We start from the raw sequence: 20,331 nt of genomic DNA, 5'->3' as shown, positions 1-20,331 counted from the left end.
ACATTTTTTAAATATTTATTCTATACAGACTTTTTTAATATTTATTCTACACAGACATTTTTAGATATTTATTCTAGACGGACATTTTTAATATTTATTCTAAACCGACATTTTAAAAATATTTATTCTAAACAGACATTTTAAAAATATTTATTCTGAACAGACATTCATAAATATTTTTCTTGAGAAATTTTTTAAACGGAGATTTTTGAAAAGGAATGCAAGATCTAATTATTTTTGTCCGCAAGAAAAACAGTCCACAAAAAAAGAAATTCGGGAGTCAACATATAGTCAAAAATATTCATATTCATATTCATAATTGCAATTTTGGTACTTTTCCAGTTGTCCAAAATAAAAAAAAATGACTCATAGTAAGCTTTTAATTTTAAATGATTAGAAATACTCCTGCTGAAAATCAATTTAAAAGTGAAAATGTACTGTTGCAAGATTTCAACATGAATGGGATGATAAAGGTGTAAAAGAAAATATGAAAGAAAGTGTTAAGTTAATTTTTACCTTTGCTCCTCCTTTACTCATAATTGTTTACATTTTTATCTATCATCATAAAAGGGCATTATATAATTAAAAAAAAAAAATTTATGTTATACGAGTACATTTATTTTACACACAAGCATTAACTATGCCCTTTTAGGTGATTAAAGCTGAAATATACAAAATGGGGAAAAAAAATATTTTCAATTGATAAATCCTTTGGATGATGATTAGATAGGATTTAATCTTTCTATTAAGAGGGTTGGGAGGAACCTGTCAGATATTTGATCAATCTTCTTAGTTAATAAACCCATTATCCACACCAACAAACAACCAGCGAGATGGGGGGGGGGGAGCGAGGGAATTGCTTCAGAGGAAGGGTGATAAAAAAATGGAGGGATTGGGTTGATTTTTATAGGTTAAATAAGGAGGGGAGGGGGGTGGTTGATCTCCAATCTAGTCTGTAGATAGGTTTGGACTTCACTTAACAAAAAAAATGTTTCGCAAAAAGCAAAATTAGTTCCGAGGAGTTCAGATGATCACTGATCTGTCCCAAATATTTTCACAAGTTATAGGATCCATCCATTATTATCAATATTATTCGATTTCTTTAAACTCATGGAAAGGAATATATAAGAAACTAATCTGATTAACTTCTGCTAATCAATGTTATTTTATAAATTTAATTTTTATGAAATCGCAGAAAATATGCTGGTTTTTATCTCGGATGGATCCAGAAATCGGTTGGATTAAATACAAATCATTAGAGAAGATAACTCGTTAAAGCATCTCATTAATCTTGCCATTCGATGTCACTTGTCATCTTGTCAGCTGGTTGTCATTTTGTCTGCTGGTTGTCATCTTGTCAGCTGGTTGTCATCTTTTCAACTGGTTGTCATCTTGTCAACTGGTTGTCATCTTGTCAGCTGGTTGTCATCTTGTCAGCTGGTTATCATCTTGTCATCTTGTCGTTAATTTGTCAGCTGTTTTTCATCTTGTCAGCTGTTTGTCATCTTGTTAGCTGCTTGTAATTTTGTCAGCTGGTTGTCATCTTGTCAGCTGCATGTAATTTTGTCAGCTGGTTGTTAATTTTTCAACTGTTTTCATTTCGTCAGCTGTTTGTCATTTTGTCAGCTGCTTGTCATCTTGTCCGCTGCTTGTCATCTTGTCCGCTGCTTTTCATCTTGTCCGCTGCTTGTCATCTTGTCCACTGCTTGTAATCTTGTCAGCTGCTTGTCATCTTGTCAGCTGCTTGTCATCTTGTCCGCTGCTTTTCATCTTGTCCGCTGCTTGTCATCTTGTCCACTGCTTTTCATCTTGTCCGCTGCTTGTCATCTTGTCCGCTGCTTGTAATCTTGTCAGCTGGTTGTTAATTTTTCAGCTGTTTTCATCGAGTCAGCTGCGTCATTTTGTCAGCTGCTTGTCATTTTGTCCGCTGCTTGTCATTTTGTCCGCTGCTTGTCATCTTGTCCGCTGCTTGTCATCTTGTCCGCTGCTTGTCATCTTGTCAGCTGCTTGTCATCTTGTCCGCTGCTTGTCATCTTGTCAGCTGATTGTCATCTTGTCAGCTGCTTGTCATCTTGTCCGCTGCTTGTAATCTTGTCATCTGTTTTCATCTTTCCATGTAATTCTTTGTTCATTGTGAATTTTTCTTTTTTTTAGGAATCAGGAGAATTTAATAAGTTAAAATTCTTGACACCTCCTTCTTTCTCAGAATATCCTCCATTGCAAAAAATAAGAAAATGTATAATCAAACTCTTAAAAACTTCATCTTAAAGAAGTTTAATTAGCGAAAATATTAAATTTTACTTAACCAAATATTAAAACCATAAATTAGCTAAGTAAACAAATAAGAAATAAGTATTTTGCATGAAGTTATGAATGGATGAGAGGGTGTCCCATATCATTTCTGATCGTTTATGTCTCTATATTGCGATTTTTCAGACTAATTAAAAAAAATTTAAAAAGTAAAAAATCATTTTAAAAAATTTTTTAAGCGTGCTTAATATAAAAATTTGCAATACCTATACGTTTTGTTTTAAAACCAAGAAAAATCTAGTTTTTTACCTTAAAAAAAAATATAACAATAAAACTAAAGTCAAACTTAAAAACAACAAAACTACAATTAAACTTAAAAACAACAAAACTAAAATATAACTTAAAAACATCAAAACTAGTTAAACTTAAAAACAACAAAACTATAGTTAAACTTAAAAACAATAAAACTAGTTAAACTTAAAAACAGCAAAACTATAGTTAAACTTGAAAACAGCAAAACTATAGTTAAACTTAAAAACAACAAAACTAGTTAAACTTAAAAACAGCAAAACTAGTTAAACTTAAAAACAGCAAAACTAGTTAAACTTAAAAACAACAAAACTAGCCAAACTTAAAAACAACAAAACTAGTTAAACTTAAAAACAACAAAACTAGTTAAACTTTAAAACAGCAAAACTAGTTAAACTTAAAAACAGCAAAACTAGTTAAACTTAAAAACAACAAAACTAGCTAAACTTAAAAACAAGAAAAATAGTTAAACTTAAAAACAACAAAACTAGTTAAACTTTAAAACAGCAAAACTAGTTAAACTTAAAAAACAACAAAACTAGTTAAACTTTAAAACAGCAAAACTAGTTAAACTTAAAAACAACAAAACTAGTTAAACTTAAAAACAACAAAACTAGTTAAACAAAAACAACAAAACTACAGGTAAACTTAAAAACAACAAAACTACAGTTAAATACTTCAGTAAATCAGGTAGATTTTTGTGGACCTTTTTTTGAGGCTCATGAATGTTATCTGAGAAATGCCGCTTTTTTTCAAGCCCATATAAAAAAATTTAAATCAGCGATCATAAATGATTGGTTGAAATTGATCGTTTCATAATTTTTTTTTTCAAATTATGATCAGTTACAACACCTTTAAAATAGTTAAATCAAAATTTTTTTCTTCTTAAAATTTAGATCGTATATTAAAACTATCTTTCATACATTGTTAGCAATACGATCAGAAGTGAAAACTGTCATACTCAGATATCTAGAATCTCTCTGTGTTATACATGCTTACTAGTTCGAGTATACTCTAGGACTGCACTGTACCAATGTTATTAATAAAATTATCTATCAGAGGTTCTTCCTTTGCAATTACTGGGTCTCTTGTCTCGACAATTCTCTCTCTATTCCCGATATATTCACAAAATAATATATTTATATTTAGTGCCTGACAATGACGTTTGTGAATTTGTTTCTTAGTTTAGATAAATCAATTAAATTATTTAGGTATGTTCAAAAGTTATGAAGCTTATTCAGGGGAGGACAGTTCTCCCCCCCCCCCCTTAGCATTTCAGGGGGTAGGTATATATCTTGACCATCCTAGGCCAAACCTGAAAAAGTGCCTGATTTAAGTCAAATGAAAAACAGAAGAGGAAACGTTTGCGGATATTAATATAGATTTTCGGATATAAATATACCAACGCGGATATAAATACACATTTGCGAATATAAATATACATTTGCCGATAGAAATATACATTTTCTCATAGAAATTTACATTTGCAGATAAAAATATACATTTGCAGATAGAAATATACATTTGCAGATAAAAATATACATTTGCAGATAGAAATATACGTTTGCAGATAAAAATATACATTTGCAGATAGAAATATACATTTGCAGATAGAAATATACAAGAGTTCATACTAAAACGAGATAAATGGCGTTGGAGTGTTATCTTGAGTTTATTTTCAATTTAGTTTGAATTACAATCCTAATTGATATTTCTTGATCCATTATAGCAGATGATCCATATTTAGGGATTACTACCTGGCGCTGGCAGACACTGTTAAGGATCATCTAGTCTCAAGATGGATCAAGACCCAGCAATACTACTATGAAACTGATCCCAAGGTATAAAATTGAATTGTTAATGATCTGTGGCCGAATTTAAAGAATTTGAGCGACGGTTTTGGTTCCACTTAAAATTGTATTAAATGTTTCAAGATTTAAGCCGGCTCTGAATTTAAACCGGGGTTTGGCGGATTTAAACCGCGACTCAAATTCTTTAAATTCCATCTCTGTTTATTTAAAAATTGGCAATAAAAATTTTATTAGTGTTCAAATACAATTTTCTGTTTTTATATTTTAAAATTTTGTCTCTAAAGTTAAATTGTCCAGGAAACCGAGTTTCCTTTAGATAATTGGCGAGATCTGGCGAATAATTAGCGATATGGCGAATATTTAGCGATATGGTGAATATTTAGCGAATATTTAGCGATATGGCGAATATCACAGACTTTTTAACTGGTTCCGCCCTGATATATATGACATATGACATTATATGAATGTGGATCCAGACATGGATCCGAAAATGGATCTGAATATGAACTGGATCCTTATCACATCAATGAATATCCGTCCAGTATTACATGATTTAATACATTTAGAGGGTTTACTACTTGTCCCTGGAGTTCTACATGGGTAGGTCCCTCACCAACACCATGATCAACCTCGGCATTCAGGGAGCTTGTGATGAAGCTCTTTACCAGGTACATAAAAATACAAAACACTAGGCGGGCGCGTCGCGCACATCTTTTATTTCAATTGTGAACATTTTCTCTTTGTAAACATTGCAAAGTATATAGATAGATGCAGGCATATGAACCGCGTCGAACATACACCATATCATTCATCTATACGTGAATGAACAGGTCAAATTAACGCTAAATTACTGGTGCGCCTTTGAGACTTTTTTTGGTTAATCTTTTAATCTTAAAGGGACTGTAAGGGAAAAAAGAAAGGGGGTATAGACTGAAACCTGAGAATTTCAGGAGTTGATTGAGACATATAAGAGTTCTATCTGATGTTCCTGTCACGAGTAATTGACATAACAGTGTCAAAATTATACCAAAACGTATATATATATCATAAGATTCGTAGTATTAACCAGATCATAGTTATGTTATTTTTGGTTCTTATTAAAATTTATTGAAAGAAATCCTCGGAAACTCTTTTATTCCGATCTCAGGTTGATTAAATTTCGTCCATTTTGTTAAAAAGTGAAATTAAAAATGTTTCTGGTTTATTCATGAATAATACATTTTATTCAGGATCCACGGTGTAAACATGTTTACACAGTTCCTTCCGTTTCAAATCAGACGAATCAGACCATGGGGGGGAGTTTCCTTTTTGAAGAATTCCGACAGATTGAGGGGTTAATTCTAAACATGCATTAGACTGACAGCATTGTTTTTGCGAGACATACGTGTTAAACTTTAAATTAAAAATTAACCTTGTAAAATTTTTACAAATATTTAATTTAATATTTTGTTAAATTGACGGAGAACGTTTCCAGCAAAAGATTTATGAAATTTGGATATTTTCTAATCTCGAGATATTTTGTACCTGGAAGAAAAATATTTGCTTGCAGCTTGGACTGGACTTTGAAGAATTGGAGTCCATCGAGGAGGATGCTGGCCTCGGGAACGGAGGTCTTGGTCGACTTGCCGCCTGTTTTCTGGATAGCATGGCAACCCTAGGCAACCCAGAGCATTCAACTATAGTTTTATAATGTCAATATCAATATTTTATTTTATAGGATTTTATTTATGCGGAATAAATATAAGCATGGGTAGCAGAGGTTATCTTCAAGTTCTAAAAAACCATTTCTAAGTAGAGGTTGAATGAATTGGGTTGGTTAGGGTTGGCTAGCTATGGATACGGAATACGTTATGAGTTTGGAATTTTCAAGCAAAACATCGAGAAGGGGGAGCAGGTAGCTGGCTGGTGGCTGAGTTGATTCCTGTTTGGCCCTGGTTCGCCCAGCGTGACCTGGGTTGAATCTGTGTGACCCTGTTTGACTCAATTCTAACCCTGACTAACTTCTAGACTAATCTTGACACAGAAGTCAAGTTCTGTAGATAATCTTTACTCCAGGGGAGAGAGAATGAATCCTGTTGTAGAACTGAAACTATCGAGTCCTAAAACTAAAGTTTGTTGTGTGTGTGTACTAACCCTTGTGTTTTGTCTCAGCTTGGCCTGGACATAGAGGACCTGGAGGAGAGTGAAGCAGATGCTGGTCTTGGAAATGGAGGTTAACCTCGATACTTTAATCAACCTCGATACTTTAATCAACCTCATCACTTTCATCGACCTAGACACTTTAATCAACCTCTACACTTTAATCAACCTCTTCACTTTAATCAACCTCGATACTTTAATCAACCTCGATACTTTAATCAACCTCGATACTTTAATCAACCTCATCACTTTCATCGACCTAGACACTTTAATCAACCTCTACACTTTAATCATCAACCTCTACACTTTAATCAACCTCTTCACTTAAATCAACCTTGATACTTTAATCAACCTCTTCACTTTAATCAACCTCGATTCTTTAATCAACCTCGATAATTTAATCAACCTCATCACTTTCATCGACCTTGACACTTTAATCAACCTCTTCACTTTAATCAACCTCGATACTTTAATCAACCTCGATACTTTAATCAACCTCGATACTTTAATCAGCCTATACACTTTAATTCAACCTTGATACTTTAATCAACCTCTTCACTTAAATCAACCTTGATACTTTAATCAATCTCTTCACTTTAATCAACCTCGATACTTTAATCAGCCTATACACTTTTATCAACCTCTACACTTTAATTCAACCTCGATACTCTAATCAACCTTTACACTACAATCACACTACAATCAACTTTGAATGAGACTTTAATCAACCTCGCCGCCTACATCTTCCTCGACACTTTCATCGACCTAGACACTTATCAGCCTTTAAACTTTAATAAACCTATTCACTTTGATCAACCTATTCACATTAATCAACCTATTCACTTTAATCAACGTTTTCACTTTAATCAACTTATTCACTTTAATCAACTTATTCACTTTATTCAACTTATTCACTTTAATCAACCTTTTTATTTTATTCAACCTCTACATTTAAGCAACCCATTTATTTTAATCAACCTTTACATTTAAGCAAACTATACAATCAACATTTATACTTTTATAAACCTATACACTTTAATCAACCTATACACTTTAATCAACCATTCACTTTAATCAACCTTACACTTTAATTAGGCATAATTTGAAATTAGCACAAAAAACTTGCCATTTTACGTAAATACATGTATTAATTAACATCATGGAATTAGGCTTGGGTCGATTAGCCGCTTGTTTCCTTGATTCTATGGCTACCCTAGCCATGCCAGCGTATGGCTATGGTATCAGATACGAGTATGGTATTTTCTCGCAAAAGATTGAAAGCTTTGAACAGGTATGTTGTTTCCTTTTTGAAAAATTAGTGTGTTATACTTTTGAATGATTAATTTTCTACTAAAACATTTAATATTATTGTTATGTACGCAATTCAATGTACTGTATGATACCCATTTATAGGTGGAGGAGCCTGATGATTGGCTGAGGTACGGCAACCCTTGGGAGAAAGGTAAATAAATTCTTGTTAAATTGGAAATCTCCTTTAAACATTTTGTAATCTCTAAATTGTCACGTATTTCAAAGCTTGGCGATGAAAGTAAAAAAATTCACGTTCTGTAAAATATAAAATTTGCCAATTATTTTTATGACTATGGGAAAAAATTATCTTGGAAAAAGATTTTTAACTTTAAAAAGACAGTTGAATCTTTAAAATGTATTAACGCCGTCAAGTTAATTCTAACCTTGGTTATCACAAAGAATGATTTATGGGACTTTTTTTCTGGGGTGGGTGGGTGGACGGGGCTTTAATAAAATTTTGAACTTTTTGCATTTTTTAGGGAGGCCTGAGTACACCGTTCCGGTGAACTACTACGGTCATGTAGAGGAAGAGAATGGGAAGAGGAAGTGGGTCAACACACAGGTATAGTTCACATAGACCGGGCTCATTGTCGCGCAACCAAAAACCATTGACCGGGTTCTTAGTCGCGCAACCATGGTAAAACATATGAAAACGTTTTAGGATATTTTCTTAGATACTCATTGTTGTATATATGGTAGTGTGACTAAGATATCAGCCTAATGAAGTAATATAATTTAGGAGTGCACTAGTGGGATATTATAGTTTGTTTACATAATACAAATACAATGACGTATTAGGACAGCTCTAGAGCTAGAGTTACATTATACGGATAAGCTATTTAGTAAACAGGCTGACGCCCAGCACTCAAATTCTATCCTCGGTAAAATCTGGGCGGAGTACCGCAGCTAGGACAGGCTAGGAGGCCGAGCGCTGTGGCCACAAAACTAATAAGGCCTATTTTATTTATGTACAGTTCCTGGAGTGTCGCATCTTTTTCGTTTTACAAGTGTTACAGTGTTACAGTGTTACATTGTTACAGTGTTACATTGTTACAGTGTTACAGTGTTACACTTATAGTGGTAGGCCTTTTCCCAAGTGGCAATTTCCCAAATGTGCAATTTCTGAAGCGGTAACTTCCAAAATATACGTTTATGGTTAGGTTAGGCCTTCATAAGGCACCGCAGGCTCCAATGAGGACTGTGCGCTACGGAAGGTATAAGGGGGGTCGAGCGCTGCGGCTAGACCAGGCTAATGGGTCGAGGGCTCTGGCTAGAACAGACTTTGGAAGTTTTTGCTTGGGAAATTGCACATTTGAGAAGTTACCACTTGGGAAGTTGGCCCGTGGGAAGTGCATTTTAGAATGTACTTAATATCGCTTTACCGCTGGTCGTTTCTCCCTTGGTTGCTTTTTTGTCTTTTGTGTCTTCTTTGAAATATTTTAACAGTTATCTTCTAGAACAGACAATTTAATATGTGTCCAAAAATTTCAAAACACTTCGAATTTTTTTTATTTCTAACAAGAAATTATACTTGATAATCTCTGATAAAATAAAAATTTATATTGTCAAGTTTATGTTTTTCTACTTTATGTATTTCGGAAAAGAAAATAGATTCAATTTGTGTTTAATGGTATTTCGGATTTATTTAAAAATCCCATCAAACTGATATTCCTCCCCCCCCTGCCCACGCTCTTCTATTGAACGCGAGTTTTTTTTTAATATTTTGGAAAATGTTAGTTTTTGCTAGAAAGCTTTTAATGATAAGACGATCAATACAGAATATTTTTACTAAGAAAACAGTTTTAAACAGTACAAATTTTTAATATTTAAATAAACACCTAATTTCAACGGGTTTGAATTAACCTTTTTTAAATGAAATATAAGAGAATGTCATAAATATGATTTTGAGAAACTGTCCGAAAATATTTGAAATTCGGCAAGTATAAATATAAATGCCATTTAGAGATGTCATCGGTTTGAACTTGTTTTCCGCTGAAAATTTTCAAATTTGCTGACACTTTCTTTAAAATTCTTCTTTTATTGAAGATAATTTAAATTTATATTAATTTTTGCAAAGTTGCGCAGTGGGCAGATATTGAGAATTATCTTTCATTTTATAGATTAAGTTTTTTTTATAAAGTTTAATAGTTCATAATTAATGCAATAATATTATATTTCATATTTTTTTATTGATATTTTTATTGATAATCAATCACAGCGTTGATTACATATTGCTAAAACTTTTTCTTCTTGAAAGAAATAACTCGCAGAGTTTTATTTGTAATTTGTCAAACTTTTATTGGAAAACTTGTAAACCAATCAACGTGTAAATGTACTTAATTTTGACAGAATTTAGAATAAACTCAAATATAAAGAAAACAGGGGACGGGGGAGGGGGGGGGGAGTTTGAGCCAAATTAAAGTAATTAAGAAGGTAAAAAAACTAGAAATATGACAAAAGATTGATTTTTTGCAGCTATTATAGTTTTTCGATTTTGAAAACCCGGTATTTTAAGATATGATATAACTATTTTAAGAGCACACTAAGTACATTTTAAATTACCTATTGGTGCTCATTTAAGTTGGAATATGTGAGATAAAAAATGTGTGTGTCGATATGGTTCCATATCAGATTCACTTGCATTATTATTAAATTAAAATATTGAATATGGTTTTCAGAAATTTTTGAAACCTGTATTATATTATATATCTACTTCAATTTCTAAAATTTTAGAAAAAATTTAGAGATAATTTGGAATTCTAGGAAAGAATTATGTTCAGATATGATCAGATAAAGGTTTTAAGGGTACCGTTGTGATTCTTTACATGGAGGGTCACTTGAATTTTGCTTACAGTTCCTCTAAAATTGGACAAATAAAGTAGAGTTCTCCCTTTTCAAGTTAAAATTACTTTCTTGTTAAAGGTTGTGCTAGCAATGCCCTACGACAACCCTATCCCTGGGTATATGAACAATGTTTGCAACACCCTCAGGTATCCTATTGTATATATAGTTGCTGTGTATGTCTGTAGTCTGTCACACTATTGTGCCTTTGTGCTTTCTCCTGTGCGTCCTCACTTTACACGTCATCAATGTGTGTCCTCAAATTGCGTCCTCAATGTGCGTCTTCAATGTGCGTTCTCAATGAGTGTCCTCAATGTGTTTCCTCAATTCGTTTCCTCAATGTGCGTCCTCACATTGAGAAGGCACATTTTTGACGCACATTGATGACGCACATTGAGGGCGCACATTTATCAATGCGTTTCCTCAATTTTCTTCCTAATTTGCTTCCTTAATGTGCGTCATCAATGTGCGTCATCAATTTGCTTCCTCATTGTGCGTCCTCAATTTGTTTCCTCAATGTGCGTCCTCAATGTTTTCCTTAATGTGCGTCATCAAGGTGTTTTATCTTTACTCGTAATGTATAATGTATATATATATTATATATATAACATTTAAAAATATAAAAATAAAATATATTAGGTTATGGTCTGCTAAGTCTCCTCTTCACTTCAACCTGAAAGTATTCAATACTGGAGATTATATTCAGGTAGAGATGAAGTCTCCTAAAATAATCGTCATCTTTTTGTGAATCGGGCCCGCCACTCTACTAACAGACGGTCACTTGAATTTACGCAAACAGTCCCTTTAAACCAAAATTTCATGGAATTAGGATTTAATTTTTTCATGCATAGAAACTGAAACTAAATTCTCAAAAGATATATCAGAATAAAAGATATATCAGAATAAAAGATATATCGAGCAATGTATATGCAAAATGAAAAATATTTATGTATGATTCATGTTTGTTGAGATAAATGATCTTGTTAAATCTATATATAAATTTGGCTTGTCTGTTTGTTTGTTTGTCTGTTTGTTTGTTTGTATCCAATAAACGTCAAAACGGCTGAACCGATCGGGCCCAAATTTTTTGTGGGACATCTAGGGAGCCCAGGGAAGGTTTATGAATCATCAAAATTTCAAATATTTGTCTCTATCAAAATTCGATCGTCATTAAATTTTTTAAAATTTTGAAAATCCGCGAAATTTTTTGTAAAAATCCGCAAATTATTTTTGTTTAGTTTTACGATGTACACAAAGAGAACATGTTTACAATTAATTTAGAAGATGGGCGCGAAGCGCCCTCTAAGGCTAGAAAGAAGGGCGCGAAGCGCCTTGAATTTCTAGTGTTTAATAATTAACTCATTCAATCAGTTTTAAACCAGAAACACGGAAATTCATCAAACTTGCTTTTACTACTTTGTTACCACACAGCCCCCTCAAGGGGCTTGATTTACGCCTAAGTATGAAATAAGCTAATTTATTTCTTTGCAGAACTTTTTATTCTTCATTAAGGCTTATTAAAAGAGGAGTTACGATTATGTAAGATTTATTATAATTTTACGAACCTAGGCTGTCCTGGATAGAAATATAGCTGAGAATATATCCAGAGTTCTCTACCCCAACGACAACATGTTTGAGGGGAAGGAGTTGAGGTTAAAGCAGGAGTACTTCCTCTGTGCTGCCACCCTTCATGATGTTGTCAGGCGCTTCAAGCATTCCAAGTTTGGAACTAAGTAAGTTTATGTTTATACTTAAATACTTTGTATATTCAATATAGTCGGAATTATTCAGGCATTTAAAGGGATTGTAGATCTTCTTTTTAAATAAACAGTTATTTATGTAATGTTATGTGAGAGTTACAAAAGTGCTCTTTATAACTTTATCTGAGGAGCAATGAAGAAGTGATATTTTATTTGGAAAATTTTAAATTCTAACAATTACCTTTTTTGTCCTAGTGCTCAGGCGAAGTTTAAAGGGTACCTTAAAGGGTACCTTAAAATAATCGGACACGACTCTTTTTAAAATGAGATCTCACTTGTAATTACGTAGACAGTCTCTTTATTAAAGTATTTATGCACTAGGTAGCTAATTATCCCAGCTTTCCCTTTAAACTTGGCAATTTATTCATTTTATTTAAAGGGATAGTTCATGTATTTTGATTTATCATTGAACAATGGTGATCTCATAGATATTAAATATTTTATCAATTTCTGAAGTGAAAGCCGTTTTCAATTTTACCATTTTTTTATTGTTTCCAACTAACAATAAAAAAATGGCAAAATTGAAAACGGCTTTAGTTTTAACAAGCATGCTTCGCGCGTTATATTTATTTTATGTTTTTAATCTTTGCTTATCATTTTATTTATTACTGTAATAACTGAAACAATTTTAACAATTGATTTTCAAATGTCTAGATTAATTTATTTTAATCATCTTATAAATTAAATAAACTAGTTATCTGAACCCTTTTTATCCTCTTTTCTGATGTTTAGGGAATTGGCCCGAACTGACTTCAGCCATATGCCAGACAAAGTGGCCATCCAGTTAAATGACACCCATCCCGCCCTCGCTATCCCGGAGCTAATGAGGATCCTTGTGGACGAGGAGAACCTCGAGTGGGCCGAGGTGAGTTTCAACAAAAATCTAAAACCATTTGAGGAGTGGAAGAATCAGTCCTTGGAAGAAAAAAAGGAAGAATAGTGAAAAAAGATTATTATTCATTTTTTTTCTACCACCCTAAGACCCCATAATATTTTTAATTTTCTTTTACGTGACTCTTATACTAGGAAATCAATGACGTTTTGCATTTACGTTTTAGATTTATTTGAGAATATATATTTCCGTATATTCCTGCTTGAATCTTTATTAAGTTGTCATTTCTAAAATGCTAGTCATTAACTAGATATATCTGAAAATGTATTCCAATCCATTCTTTAAAAATACTTTTAAGGGTTCGCTGGAATCTCCGTAAATAATATAAATGTCCTAAACTTACAATAAATAAGTAATCATAACATGACCTTTTATATATTCTTCAATTATTATATTCAGATTTAGCAATATTTTACTGTTGATTACATTTTATTGCAAAAGGAAACCTTTTTTCGAAACTTAAATTTTGTTGTTCAGGCCTGGGATATTTGTGTTCGATGCTGCGCGTACACAAACCATACTATACTGCCTGAAGCCCTAGAGAGGTGGCCTGTATCTATGCTTGAATCCATTCTTCCCAGGTATATACAAATTATTATTAAAAATAGATTTTTAAGATTTTTTTAATTGGTGACCAGAGCAGCTGGATAAGGTGGAAATACGTAGTAAACAGTTCGTTCCACGTTCGTTAATTTATGTTCATTTCAATTTGTTAAAGATTTAGGTGTGTTCGTTAATTTTTTTAACGATCTGGTCGTTCACAGGAAATTCCGTGTAAATGTATAAAATATTCGTTCGCCGTTATCGGCACCCAGCCGTAATATATACAATTTAATTTTTATATTCATACATTTTTTTATCTAGGCATCTTGAGATTATCTATCTGATAAACTATCTTCATATGGAGGAAGTTAAAAGGAAGTACGGAGATGACTGGGAAAAGGTCTGAATACAGTGAATAGTGTTTTTATAAATACAATTTGCAGTGAGAACCAGAAAACTCTAAAAAGGAGGATTACTTCATGTTGTTAAAAAGCAAATAGTTATAATAGACACTTATTAAGTAAAAAAGGTCTGTTTACACTACACACTTGCTGTGTCCCATGCTTATTGGAACTATTTTAAGTTATAACTTGAGTCTGAGTGTAGTCTTCATATTTCAGAATTTTCAGGTTATCACTGTATTTTAAACTTTCAAAAACTTAAATCCTGTTCACTCTCTTTTCTCAATTTTGTCTATTTTCCTGGTAGTTATGTGAAACCTTTGCATCACTTCTAAAGAATTTACCTCACCATCTAGATTTTCAAAAAATATTTTTATCTGGATTTTCGACAAATTAAAAATAGAGCTAAGTACTTATCAAAAATGGATTTCTCAATTTCTTGTTATGCATGGTGTTTGAGAGGCTCACCTGATGGCGCTCTTGGTTGTCCAATGGGGGGGGGGGGGGCTCTTAGATCTCTTTCTGATATTCCTGATTTAAATATGTGAAGTAAAGGGGGTTGTTTGCCCCTGCATAATAGGGTTAAAACCTTCCTAAGGTTTATCAAGTTCTGTTCTAGATGAAGCAGCTGTCTTGTGTGGAGGAGGAAGGAGGAAAGAGGGTTAATATGGCGCATTTGGCAATCATTGGTGAGATTTTATATTAGGATAAATGTTGCTCTTAATTCACGTTAATTTATATTTAAATTAAATACCAATTCAAAGTCTGTGTTTGTAAACAAAGGGAGTCCAGTTTATGTTGTATACTGTGCACTCCGTAAAGAACAACTTATATATATATATATTATTTTTGAATACTTGGGACATAAAATGTCGTCATCCAACTATGAGTTTGGCCCACTTTAGTATTTAATCACTTTGAGTGGATTGTGGATAATTAGAGTTCGGAACTTGTTTTTAAAGTTAGTTGAATCTTGAACGCTTAATTTTGTTATCCTATGCATTTTGGGCAATTGATTCGGAGTTAATTGTTTGACTTCTGCATTGAAGTTATTCCTGCAGAGTATGTCCACCACGGGATACAAATAAAATGAATTAATTATTAAGTGTGAATAGGTGTGCACTGTGCATTATAAATGTAGTGCTGATTTTTAACAAATTACATTAGACGTAACATAATAATAATGCATTCAACTTTTCAATTCCGAAGAGTAAAAATTAATTTTGTAATTTTTATATTTTTATTGTAATTAATAATTGATAAGAATGAGTGTTAAGGATAAATTGAAGAAAAAACGCTACATCACACTGATTTTCGGAAATTTATTACTTCATGAAAGCTTTTGCAGTAATTTTGTCAAATAGATTAATAAAATTAAATTCTGAATAAATTTTAGAATTTTTTCATTAAAAATAGAAATTTAGCTTGAATAGTGTTATGGTTTAGAATATTTAAAAGTACATGAATGTATGATTGCAAACTACATGAATAATTACAAAATACATTTATGATTTAAAAATAAATGTTTGATTGAAAAATACATGTTTTTTTTACAAAATACATGTTTTTTTACTAAATACACGTATATTGTATGATTACTAAGTACAGGGATTTTTTTCAGGATCTTTCTCTCAACAAATTGTTTAATGATTTATTTTTTTATATTATTTCTTTATCTTTTTCTTACTGACAAAGCATACATTGTTTCAAATATTGATTTAAACTAGAACATTTAGAAAATTCCATTTTAAAAAATTATTTTAGATTCAGGATAATTTGGAAATAAATTAAATTCTAATCAGATCTAAATTTGTTTAGGAAGTCACGCTGTAAATGGTGTTGCTGCCATTCACTCAGATCTGATTAAGAAAACTCTTTTCAAGGTCTGTTAGATATTATCATAATTGTGCAAAGATGAAATGGGGTGGGGGGGGTTTAACGAAAACTTTAAACTAATTGAAGCTAAAGAAATATTTTTATGTTGACAATCTAATTAATTCTTTTTTAATTTGATCACAATATTTATGTGCAATTTATGTTTTTTTTTTATCATGAATTTTTACTATTCGTTATTTAGCCCTTCTATGAACTGTGGCCCCACAAGTTCCAGAACAAAACCAACGGAATCACGCCGAGAAGGTGAACTACTTTATTAATAAGGGTTTTCAACTTCACATATTTCATACATTTTTTCACTTTTTAGCACACCCTTTGGTTGTTTGCGATGCCCCTTTCGTGCATTAGTCCATTCCCCCCTTGATCTCCCTGCAGCAGTTAAATCCATTCTTCCATTGATCCCCCCTGCAGCAGTCTAATCCATTCTTCCATTGATACCCCCTGGAGCAGATTAATCCATTCCCCCCTTGATCATTCCTGCAGCAGTTTAATCCATTCTTCCATTGATACCCCCTGCAGCAGATTAATTCATTCCCCCCTTGATCATTCCTGCAGCAGTTTAATCCATTCTCCCCTTGATCCCCCTGCAGCAGTTGAATTCATTCCCCCTTGATACCACTGCAGCAGTTTAATCAATTCCCCCTTGATCCCTCCTGCAGCAGTTTAATCAATTCTCTCCTTAATCCCCCCCTGCAGTAGTTTAATCCATTCTCCACTTGATCCTCCCTGCAGCAGTTTAATCCATTCTCCCCTTAATCCCCCTGCAGCACTTTAATCCATTCTCCCCTTGTACCCCCTGCAGCCGTTTAATCCATTCCCCCTGAACCCCCCTGCAGCAGTATAATCCATTCCCCCCTTGATCACCCCTGCAGAAGTTTATTACAATCCCCCTTGACCCCACCTGCAACAGTATAATACATGCCCACCTTGATCATTCCTTCAGCAGTTTTTTACAAAATGTTAGAACATCAAAAGCAATGTGATATTACTTGCCGATGTTTATCAATGAATTTTTTATTGGAAAAACAAATTTAAAAGTATCAATGTCTAAAACAAAGTTTCAGATTGCTTGATTATTTGAAAGGAGCCGATAATAAGGAGTAAATAACTTATGATGCTTTCCCCCAATAATAATACATTCTAAGTAAATATAAGTATTTACATCTGTGCTGAGTGCTTGGATACAAATTAAAGATAATAGTAAAAATGTTTCTGATGGTTTTGGGTAAAGCGTTAGTAATAGTTATTAATTATCATTTAAAATGTTTTTTAGATGGTTGCTTCTGTGCAACCCTTTGCTTGCTGACGTCATCAGTGACAAAATCGGCGATCAATGGCCGATTTATCTCGACCAGCTCGTGAAGCTGAAGGAGTTTGCAGATGATGAAGGATTCCAAAGGTAGTTTTTTTGGTCACACTGGCTATAATTAAGTCCCAAATGAGTATGGTCGAAAAATAGGATATTTTAAATCAAATTTAGATTTTGTTGATGCCCACTGCACCCAGCACCCCCCTCCCGCCACATAATTATAGGTAAAAGCAAGAATTTACCGGGCAACACCGCATCCTTCTACAAGGTACGAATATTGCTATCCATTAGGACACTCCAATCTACCATCACATGTATTTAAAACTCGGTGATGATGGACCAAACCTCGAAGTAAATAAAGTAGTTTTTGTTTCACATTTTATTGAAAATATATTTCGGTCTCGGTTGACCCTCGTCAGTAACAAAAGCCTAACTCCATTAACTACCAATCCAGGTATAACCTTCTGTATTCTCAAGTATCTATCAACTGAGATACAACCTCTATACTCGTCTGCATCGTACAGATACAACCCGCTCTAGAACTCAAGGTTCCTCAATAATAATTTAATCTGTATCAACCAGGATACACCGCTATATGTATTCCTTAATGAGTATTGTTCAGATACAACTCACTCTCTAACTAAAGGATCCTCAATAACACTTCAGTCTGTATCAATCCAGATACCACGCTATATGTATTCCTGTATCTGTATCTATCTGCCGAGATACAACTCGAGCTGACCCTCTGCTTCTCAACATAAGAATTAATATGTGTCTAAACGAAATGAAGCAACCACTCATGTTCAACAAATGTATTTTTTGTGTTTTATGGTACGTGTTAAATCTATAAACGTAATAATGTACATAGTTCTCAGAAATCAGTTAGGGTACAGATAATGTTCGAACGTTATATATATAGGTATGTTCAGATTTACGAATATGGGGTTTACTATTATATTTATTACAAGCTTACTCTATTTATTATTAAATAGAGTACACCAAGTACAGAAAGCAAACAGTACAAAGTTCAAAGGGTACATAGCTCATAAATCATATCATTGATACACAGGAGGCTATAAATAAAATGAAAAAAAATTATCGGCTTTATCTTTATTCCACTTTTACTGATATATATTTTAACAAATTTATAGATTATGTAAATACACCAAATTTACCTAATACACCACAAATAGAATGTTATCAATACAATTGTGTTGAATGGGAGAAACCCAGAGAAATATATCTCCAGGGATACATCTTAAACCTTTTAGTTCATTACAGTGAACCACGAAACCGCCGTAACAGAATGATTCTTGAAACTCCGCAACATAATTCACCTAGAAACCTCCGTAACAGAATACATCTAAACCTCTGTAACAGAATATACAAAGAAACCTCTGTTATAGGATAAATCTAGAAACCTCCTTAACAAATCCTATAAACCTCTGTAACATATTTAACCTACACTTTGTTACGGAATAAATCTAGAAACTTCAGTAACAGAAAAAATATAAACCTCCATAACAGATTAAGCCTGTAAACCTAAGTGACAGAATAAATTTAAACCTTTAAACAGATTAAACCTGTAAACCTCTGTAGCAGAATAAACCTAAACTTTGTTACAGAATAAATCTATAAACCTCAGTAAGATAATCCACCTTGAAACCTCAGTTACAGCATAAATCTAGAAACCTCAATTACAGAATAAACCTATAAACTTTTGTTACATAATACATCTAAATTTTGTTACAGAATAAATCTAGAAACTTTCGTAACAAAAATAATTTTTGTGAAAAAATGCGAAAATTTCGAGGAATGAAACGGAATATTTTTACCCCACAAAAATATTTTTCACAAAAATTGTTTAATTTCGCGAATAAGATCTCACAAACCATAACAGATATCACAAACCATAACAGATATCACAAACCATAATAGATCTCACAAACCATAACAGATATCACAAACCATAACAGATCTCACAAACCATAACAGATATCCCAAACCATAACAGATATCACAAACCATAACAGATATCACAAACCATAACAGATATCACAAATCATTACAGATATCACAAAACATTACAGATATCACAGTACCAGAAAAGATATCACAATACCATAACAGATATCACAATACTTTAACAAATATCACAGTACTATAACAGATATCACATAACCATAACAGATATTACAAGCCATTACAGATATCACAGTGCCATAACAGTTATCACAATACCATAACAGATATCAAAAATCCATAACAGATATCACAATACCATACAGATATCACAAATCATTACAGATATCACAAGCCATTACAGATATCAAAATACCATAACAGATATCACTATACCATAACAACCAATATCACAATAACATAACAGATATCATAGTAATATAACAGATATCAAAAGCCATTACAGATATCGCAATACCATAACAGATATCACAATACAACAGATATCACAGTACTATAACAGATATTACAGTTCCATAATAGATATCACAAATCATTACAGATATCACAGTACCATAACAGATATCACAATACCATAACAGATATCACAAATCATTACAGATATCACAGTTTTCTCTAATAAATCGATGGTATACAAATTATATAAGTATATTCTAATCAGGTCTGGTCACAATCTTAGCAAAAAGAATACATTGTTCTTCTGCACCCGCTTTGCCAACGGGGGTACGCGGGTCAAACAGTTTTCTGATCTTTTTCAGCACACATCATGATTGTTTCTTTTTTTCTGGTTCTATATCGACTGTCTAGACTGCTTTGTGCAGATTGCTAAATTCAAAGATAGTAATATTTGACAATATAAACACTTTTAGGAATAAAAAGATGCAAA

General features: G+C 32.7%; 1 protein-coding gene across 4 annotated transcripts in view; it reads left to right on the top strand.

Moving 5' to 3' along the window:
* LOC111706963 (glycogen phosphorylase) overlaps nt 1–20,331 on the top strand; it is a 38,460-nt gene that overhangs the window by 4,845 nt on the left and 13,284 nt on the right. For 3 of the 4 annotated variants that reach the window (XM_023479923.1, XM_023479939.1, XM_023479948.1), the window contains 16 exons: nt 4,307–4,400; nt 4,937–5,038; nt 5,920–6,028; nt 6,191–6,264; nt 7,923–7,971; nt 8,300–8,382; nt 10,743–10,810; nt 11,301–11,367; nt 12,231–12,394; nt 13,154–13,286; nt 13,791–13,894; nt 14,178–14,256; nt 14,877–14,946; nt 16,076–16,140; nt 16,335–16,396; nt 17,427–17,552. In XM_023479923.1, coding sequence (XP_023335691.1) covers nt 4,307–4,400; nt 4,937–5,038; nt 5,920–6,028; nt 6,191–6,264; nt 7,923–7,971; nt 8,300–8,382; nt 10,743–10,810; nt 11,301–11,367; nt 12,231–12,394; nt 13,154–13,286; nt 13,791–13,894; nt 14,178–14,256; nt 14,877–14,946; nt 16,076–16,140; nt 16,335–16,396; nt 17,427–17,552 — 1,449 coding nt within the window. Of the gene's footprint in view, nt 1–4,306; nt 4,401–4,936; nt 5,039–5,919; nt 6,029–6,190; nt 6,265–6,521; nt 6,583–7,678; nt 7,801–7,922; nt 7,972–8,299; nt 8,383–10,742; nt 10,811–11,300; nt 11,368–12,230; nt 12,395–13,153; nt 13,287–13,790; nt 13,895–14,177; nt 14,257–14,876; nt 14,947–16,075; nt 16,141–16,334; nt 16,397–17,426; nt 17,553–20,331 lie in introns of all 4 variants that reach the window. The other variant, XM_023479932.1, reaches the window with a different exon arrangement.

The sequence above is a fragment of the Eurytemora carolleeae genome, unplaced genomic scaffold, assembly GCF_000591075.1.
Source record: "Eurytemora carolleeae unplaced genomic scaffold, Eaff_2.0 scaffold52, whole genome shotgun sequence".
NCBI classification, from domain to species: Eukaryota; Metazoa; Arthropoda; class Copepoda; order Calanoida; family Temoridae; genus Eurytemora; species Eurytemora carolleeae.
Note: the sequence above shows the minus strand (reverse complement) of the source record. Positions and strands in the feature narration are given on the sequence as shown.